This window comes from Ostrea edulis, chromosome 10 (genome assembly GCF_947568905.1).
Source record: "Ostrea edulis chromosome 10, xbOstEdul1.1, whole genome shotgun sequence".
NCBI lineage: Eukaryota > Metazoa > Mollusca > Bivalvia > Ostreida > Ostreidae > Ostrea > Ostrea edulis.
The window spans coordinates 25,663,911-25,672,464 of record NC_079173.1 but is presented as its reverse complement, the minus strand read 5'-3'; the positions used below and the strand labels follow the sequence as shown (position 1 = coordinate 25,672,464).

General features: G+C 38.6%; 1 protein-coding gene across 1 annotated transcript; it reads right to left on the bottom strand.

Annotated features, from left to right (window-relative positions):
* Window positions 1-884: 884 nt before the first annotated feature.
* LOC125665634 (uncharacterized PE-PGRS family protein PE_PGRS54-like) lies at window positions 885-8,052 on the bottom strand. Its single transcript, XM_048898378.2, has 4 exons — window positions 7,915-8,052; window positions 6,312-6,403; window positions 5,352-5,483; window positions 885-3,827 (listed from the first exon to the last, which is right to left on the bottom strand). The coding sequence occupies exons 2-4, from the start codon at window positions 6,373-6,375 to the stop codon at window positions 1,042-1,044; spliced, it is 2,982 nt and encodes a 993-aa protein (XP_048754335.2). The 5' UTR covers window positions 6,376-6,403; window positions 7,915-8,052; the 3' UTR covers window positions 885-1,041.
* Between the last annotated feature and the right edge of the window lie 502 nt (window positions 8,053-8,554).

Sequence of the window (8,554 nt, the reverse complement as noted above, 5' to 3'; positions counted from 1 at the left end):
GTTTGTCGTAAGAGGCGTCTAAATGGGGGGCGATCATTCGGATGAGACCGTAAAAACTGAGGTTCCGTATCACAGCAGATGTGGGACGATGAAGATATCTTCCTACTCAAAGGTAGTAAGGAGAGACCTAACATTTCCAGTCCTTCACCGGCAATGGTGAGGTCTCGATATTAGTGAAAATTTTCGAGAGAGACGTTAAACAATATACAATCAATCAATCAACCACCAAAGGTGGTAACACCTCTCTTAATTTGAAATTGTTTTGGATCCGCCCCATAAACTTATCGATGCGTTTTAATTGGGAAAAACGTAAATTGAATTTATGTTTGTAAATTGACTCAAGATGGTTGTGTCATTACCAATTGGTTTTACATTTACATAAGTGTACTTGTAATAAATGTTCCTTCTTTATCATTTGAAGTGTAAAGATAGCGAACAGTGATCACTCTCATAACTCCTATAATGAAAAACTTATACGGTACCAATTTTGATGCACCAGATGCGCATTTCGACACATAATGTCTCTCCAGTGATGCTCAACCAAAATGTTTGAAATCCGAAATAAGAATGAACTAGCTAGAGCTATTATAGGAAAAAACAGATTGCCAAAAAAGTGAAGTCAATACAAAATAGAGAGTTGGGCAAATACGGACCCTTAGATATACCAGGGGTGGGATCAGGCGCCTAAGAGGAGTAAGCATCCCCTGTCGACCGGTCAAACCCGCCGTGAGCCCTATATAGACAAACTAGCGAGCATTTTGCTTTACCGATTAATACGTGATCTGTGAAACAGGGTGTAAAAATTAAAATTCTGTAGATCAAAGTGCTGGAAGGAGTTTTGTGTTGATCTATGAATATACCAGGCAGGAAAAAAGACAAAGAGAAACTTTATTCTATAATTTTATTAAAACATAAATTAACAGCAGCCCTTCATATAAACATCAACTTCATTAATCAATATATACATCAACTCCATGAAACAATGATATTCGACATTATAAGAGAACAAAAATAAACGTAAATCAAATAACTAGATTGTTTTTAGCAGTTTATCTCGTTTGGTTTGCAGCTCTTTTTGAAACTATACTGTGAAGACGCAGCTTTCCTGAAAAAGTATACTGGTAATTCCACTTTTCCAGTTTTAAATTTGTATGATCCAGATGACAGTGACGATCCAGATACTGAAGGTGCACATCCAGGTCCCTTGCCGTTGGGTCCACAACCGTTGCCATTACCGTTACCACCATTTCCATTTCCACCATTGCCATAACCTCCATTTCCATTTCCACACCCGGGTCCTTTACCATCAGGTCCACATCCATTTCCATTACCATTACCACCATTTCCATTACCGTTTCCACCATTACCATTACCACCATTTCCATTACCATTACCCCCGTTTCCACATCCTGGTCCTTTACCATTAGGTCCACATCCATTGCCGTTTCCGCTACCGCCATTACCATTACCGCCATTGCCATTACCGCCGTTGCCATTACCGCCATTTCCATTACCTCCGTTACCACCATTTCCATTTCCACACCCGGGTCCTTTACCATCAGGTCCACATCCATTTCCATTACCATTACCACCATTACCATTACCACCATTACCATTACCACCATTACCATTTCCACCATTGCCATTGCCGCCATTTCCATTACCGTTACCTCCGTTTCCACATCCTGGTCCTTTACCATTAGGTCCACATCCATTGCCGTTTCCGTTGCCGCCATTACCATTACCGCCATTTCCATTACCGCCATTTCCATTACCGTTACCTCCATTTGCACAACCTGGTCCTTTACCATTAGGTCCACATCCATTGCTGTTTCCATTACCACCGTTGCCATTACCGCCATTTCCATTTCCGCCATTACTGCCATTTCCATTACCTCCATTACCGCCATTTCCATTACCTCCATTACCACCATTTCCACATCCTGGTCCTTTACCATCAGGTCCACATCCATTTCCGTTTCCGTTACCGCCATTACCATTACCGCCATTTCCATTACCGCCATTTCCATTACCTCCATTACCGCCATTTCCATTTCCACATCCTGGTCCTTTACCATTAGGTCCACATCCATTGCCGTTTCCGTTACCACCATTACCATTACCGCCATTTCCATTACCACCGTTACCATTACCTCCATTACTGCCATTTCCATTTCCACATCCTGGTCCTTTACCATTAGGTCCACATCCATTGCCGTTTCCGTTGCCACCATTGCCATTACCACCATTTCCATTACCACCATTGCCATTTCCTCCATTTCCATTACCGCCATTTCCACATCCTGGTCCTTTACCATTAGGTCCACATCCATTTCCGTTTCCATTACCCTTACCGCCGTTGCCATTACCGCCATTTCCATTACCTCCATTACCGCCATTTCCATTTCCACATCCTGGTCCTTTACCATTAGGTCCACATCCATTGCCGTTTCCGTTGCCGCCATTACCATTACCGCCATTTCCATTACCACTGTTACCATTACCTCCATTACCGCCATTTCCATTTCCACATCCTGGTCCTTTACCATTAGGTCCACATCCATTGCCGTTTCCATTGCCACCATTGCCATTACCACCATTTCCATTACCACCATTACCATTTCCACCATTGCCATTTCCTCCCTTTCCACATCCTGGTCCTTTACCATTAGGTCCACATCCATTTCCGTTTCCATTATCCTTACCGCCATTTCCATTACCATTTCCATTTCCGTATTTACCATTTGTTAGTGCTTTGATTATTTTAGAACTTTTTCCATATCCGTCACTATCATCACCCCACCCAGGATCTTCATCATCTTCACCACTTGTATACAAACTGTCACCACCCGATCCGCTATCTGAATCGCTATCTGAACTATCGCTATCTGATGATGATGACCCACTGCTACTTCCTGACCCACTGTCACTTCCAGATCCACTTCCTGATCCGCTATCTGATCCACTACCTGATCCGCTATCTGATCCACTACCTGATCCACTATCTGAATCGCTATCTGAACTATCACTATCTGATGATGATGACCCACTACCACTTCCTGATCCACTGTCACTTCCAGATCCACTTCCGCTTCCTGATCCACTATCACTTCCAGATCCACTTCCGCTTCCTGATCCACTGTCACTTCCTGATCCACTGTCACTTCCAGATCCACTTCCGCTTCCTGATCCACTATCACTTCCAGATCCACTTCCGCTTCCTGATCCACTGTCACTTCCTGATCCACTATCGCTTCCTGATCCACTGTCACTTCCTGATCCACTATCGCTTCCTGATCCACTGCCACTTCCTGATCCACTTCCGCTGCTTGAACTTCCGCTGCTTGAACTTCCGCTGTTTGAACTGCCTGATCCACTTCCTGAATCATAATCAGATTCACCACTACCCTTGCCATACCCACTTCCGCTGTCTGATCCACTTCCACTGCCTGAACCACTTCCGCTGCTTGAACTTCCGCTGCTAGAACTTCCGCTACTAGAACTTCCGCTGCTTGAACTTCCGCTGCCTGATCCACTTTCATTGCTTGATCCATCATCATCTCCATCATCACCATAATATCCATCATCATCATCATCATCATCATCATCATCTCCACCATCATCATCTCCACCATCATCATCCTCACCATCACCTCCATCATCGCCATAACCCCCATCGTCACCATAACCTTCATCATCGCCACCACCATCTTTCCCGTCTCCACCATCTTGCCCGTCTCCACCATCTTGCCCGTCTCCACCATCTCCTCCATTACCGCCGTTGCCTCCGTTACCACTATTTACTAAAGCCTTGTATTTGGCTTCCCCTGAAAACGGAACACTGATTCATTGAAAAAGAAATGCGATATAAAAGGTATCTTGGGAAACGAATATTTCTTGAGAAATAAAATTGTCAGAGAATACACAACCTGTGTAGGTGTTGTTTTTTTTAGCCCGATACACAATTTGCACTAAAATTAATATATCATTGAATATAAAAAGGCAGAGCTGCCAGTTTTAGTTGCAGATTTCAGTAGATAACATAGGAAACTCTTTTTCATTGTGATTTTTTCTGGAGGCGTCCAACATGCAACTAGACAAATCTTTAAAGAAAATGAGATATTGAGGTACACAACAGACACCAAAACATATTTTTGCCGATGATATTCTTTTTTCCAGGCGATGCTATACAGCCTTAAATTGTCGCTATTAACTGTTGAAGACTGCTCCATTGTCAGGTCAAAAGAATTAGTTTTACTTGGCACAGGCGTGAGTTTCGTTTAACTGGCAAGCCATTGACGGCAAGTTTACACTAACTGTAAGACTAATGACAAGGTAGCTATCACAAAAAGTTAACTAATACATTTGGCGCAACTGGGTCCTGGGTGAATATAAAATAAGGCAAACTATTGTTTACACATCGTAATTAGCTGTTATTGTTATACCGAGATGCGTGAAGGCTATAAACAATGGGGATCATCTTTGTCCAGAGAAAAATGGGAAATTTCGATGACTTAACATTTCAACTTTCATCACTTAAACCAATAAAGGTTTAAAATATTGTAACCCCTGTCACCACGCTCTACCGCTATCAAGGTTTAGGCTGAATATACATAAATTTGGTTGTCAAATGGTTATTCTATGTTTACTTTGTGTAAATCACCAGGGTTTTTTTTATTGATGTTTGTGCGCTACAGTGATTTATACTCTACTATGACCTTGAAATTGTCTCTAGTACATATATATAGATAACGCGTGTGTACACTACGGTGCGACACATGCATGGTAACGTTGATGACATTATGTATGAAATCGGTAAAGAAATCAGGTATCTCTATGAATCTTTCTGAAGGAAGTTTCAATTTTTTTCTGTTCTGTTATAATAAATGTTCGTCTGCCAATAAATGAATACATAAATAAAAGAAAAAAGAAAAAAAAAAAAAAAAAAGAAAAATAAATCCTCTAAAATTTGACGATATTCGATGTTTTTACGAAACATTATCAATGATCTGAATTTGTGACACCTCAAGCATTGTTATTAAACCAAACACAACTTTCTCTCTAATTACTTCAAATTTCAATGTCATGGTATCTTGCACTTGCACCGAAGATATTTATCTCAGGAATTTCAAAATGTACAATCATTGGGTCATGTAACTGATACTGTCATGTGCCACTAAAAGGTAGATCCATTCTGAAATATACGGTATTCCTTAATTTGTCCAAGTAATTAACATCTGCATAGTAAAACTAATTTTGGCGACAATACCTAATACCAGATGCATAGAGTGCGATTTTTATACCTTTACAGAATGCGATTCACCTTAACATTGCAGCTTTTACCCACTTACAATCTATTTGACAACCACAGCTCGAACCGGAGAAGACCTCATCTTGGGCACATGATTTCAATTTCCAACTGCCTTTAACTTTTTGCACATACTGGCATTTGCTTCCATATTTTGGTTTCTTGTTACATTTTTCTGTAAAATAAAATGGTACAAACATTATATTGTGAATAAATCCCTCTGCCATTATAATGGCTGAATAACACCATTAGTTCTTATTTTCCGTTTCTATGGTTTTAAGCAGATGATACATTGTTAAACTTGCAATAAGTACAGGTACCTTTTCAACATGGGATCTTTTACATACTATATTATGTACTAACTATATGGTAGAAAGCAAGAGATTGAAAAATGTGATAAATAAAATATGTCATATATTTGTGTGTACGGCATAAATCATCAAATTGCGTGTCCCTATCATTGTGTCTCTGCATGAGGAAAATTTGTCGATGACCAGCCAACAGGAGGTGTTTACTCCTTCTAGGCACTTAATCCCACCTCTGTTATGTCCAGGGGTCTGTGTTTGCCCAACTCTTAATTTTGTATTCATTAAAGGAATTACGAAATTGATTACTGTTTGTTATTTCATATTAAATCCCAAAGGACAAAACATTTTCCGTCTATATTTATCCCGTGAGTATCCGGCTTAGAATAGATCCTCAGTACCCCTTGCTTGTTATCGGAGGCGACTAAATGGGGCGGTTTTCGAATGTGAGACCCCTTGTCACAGCAGGTGTGGCACGATAAGGATTCCTCTCTGCTTAAAAGCCTTAAGCGCCGAGCATAGGTTTAAATTTTGCAGCCCTATAGGGGGCAATGTAACATCTCCACATGAGTGAGAATTTTTCGAGAGATACGTTAAGCAATACACAACCAATTCAATAATATCTATATTTAATTATATGACTCCTAAAGTTGGAGGCTTTGTAGGAAGCCATTATTATACATGTACATCATGCTTACTTTTTTTCGCCAAAGTGTCACCTACGATGAGGCAGACGATGACGAGGATCACGAGAGTCCGCATGTCCTGATAAACCCGGGTGGATAATATTCTGAAAATGGTAAATACATTAACATGAATTGCTTTTACAAGTCTGTATCTGACGATAATGATGTACATTGTTAAATGATTGACTCAATGATATCAACATTTCTTTCCTTTGTTCCTCAATATAATGTTGTTATATGCCCCCCCTCTCTCTCTCTCTCTCTCTCTCTCTCTCTCTCTCTCTCTCTATATATATATATATATATATATATATATATGACAGTAGGGCCATTTGTTTTTATTGATACTTTCTAGATAATGCATAGATATCCGGTTTTTTAAAATAAGTATTGCCGACTGCTCAACACCGTCATAAAATAGAAAAAGAGCAGGAATATCAAGAACATGGTGTTTTAAGGATGAAGGAATTTATAACAGAAAAATTATACAAAATAATGAGGAAAATAATTTTGGTATAGTTATTAAAACTGCCCGTGAGACGTCCATTTTTTTTAAAACGATACACTTACAGTTTATGAATTATCTAGAGACTATCGAGGGAAAGAGATCCTATTTCGTTAGTTGTGTTTTTAAACTACCAATGCAATTTTTCTCAAAATTTGATTGGCATTCTACATACCGTCATATTAAAACTGTCACATTTTTGTCTCGAAGTTAGTTTTCTTTTCTGTCTCAAGTTTAGCCACAAGACAACTGACAATCAGATTCTAAAAACAATCGAGTGCTTGTTTGACTTCGCCTTGTTTGCATTTTCAAAGGGAATGTCATATGTGACGCTTCTCTATAATATATAATTTTTCGTGAAATGTCATCGATAATTCCCTTGCATTTTATCTCTTTTCTATAATGAACTTCGGATATATTACCAGATCTGTTTTAGTGTTAGCATATTTTATTAGTTCCAAATTTAGACAAGTAAAATTATAAAGTATTACAGAAACGTGTAGATATGGACATTGCTAAGTTATTTTATCAAAGAAGGAGAGAGAAATATTTGGGTCAATCAGATATTAAACCCGGGTACCCTTGCATGACCAGATAACTGATCTATTCACTGCACTAACAAGACCGAAGTGTAGTAATATTACTACAATATGAAATTGAAACCTATTTTGGAAATCATGCACGATCTCTTCATATGGAAGAGGCGAAGAAGTAGTTTTAGAACGAAAATGACAGAAACATTCCGTATGACATAATGAAAGTATAGTGTGCGAAATTATGCACGGAACAAAACATATAGTATAGGCTCATTTCTCTTAATGATGAAATCTGACAACATTTTAGTGGCTTCTTTTAAAAATGCGTGGGAATTAATGAACATTATTGCAAATTATTTCATTTCAGAAAGACTACAATGACACAAGCATTATTGCATATATTCAACAAGAAATAAAAGTCTTTTTTATAACCTAAGACCAAGACAAATTGAAATTAAACGAAAGCTAAATGAAGATTAAAACGCAAAATTGTGTTTTATTTCTAAACGGATAATCCCATTTCGAAATTTAATGCATATTGACATTGATATTAGATAAATAAAATCTTTCTCACCTCTAGGATATTGCTTTATGTTCCCACCAGCTGTCTATAGGATTGCGGGGGGAGGTAAAGATGCTCTGGCAGAAATCGGCTGGGCTATATACTCTCCGGCGAGTTCCATTCATGTCACAATTTACGATTTCACTGACTGTTCTTAATTAGAGGCGGGGCTTTTTTCAGGAAACTGCAATTATGATGAAGAACAATTCTACTGCACCAGAATGCAAATTCTCTCCAGGAAAAGGGGCCGACATTTATCACGATTGTCCGACCCAATTGTTCCGCGTAATTAGGAAACTTTACGTAGTATTATGCTGATTTTCAACACAAACCAAATTTAGTTATTCTCCGGGAATATTTTGTTTTTTAACTCTGAGGGAATATCTTTCTTTCTGTCCATTTATCGCTAACTACAGGTCACATATCAACATTGCATCAACATTGTAAGGTGCATATTAACTAAATATCAATGATTTTTCTTTGATACCAGGGAGTTCTCCTTTGTTCTGTAAATTCATTATGTACTCAAGAATGTATATTCATGTATTTTCACTTCATTGTATCATGCAAAGTCATTAATTTCATAATTATCTATTCAAGACCACGTAATTAAAGAAACGTCTTTGATGTCAACTCCCGGTCACATATTACA

Excerpts from the sequence above, each read along its gene's own strand:
- LOC125665634 (XM_048898378.2), bottom strand. The coding sequence starts at position 6,375 with ATGCGGACTCTCGTGATCCTCGTCATCGTCTGCCTCATCGTAGGTGAC. Across the intron at positions 5,484-6,311 it reads TGACACTTTGGCGAAAAAAA|AAAAATGTAACAAGAAACCA; the intron begins GTAAGCATGATG and ends TTTATTTTACAG. Across the intron at positions 3,828-5,351 it reads CTGTGGTTGTCAAATAGATT|GGGAAGCCAAATACAAGGCT; the intron begins GTAAGTGGGTAA and ends TTCCGTTTTCAG.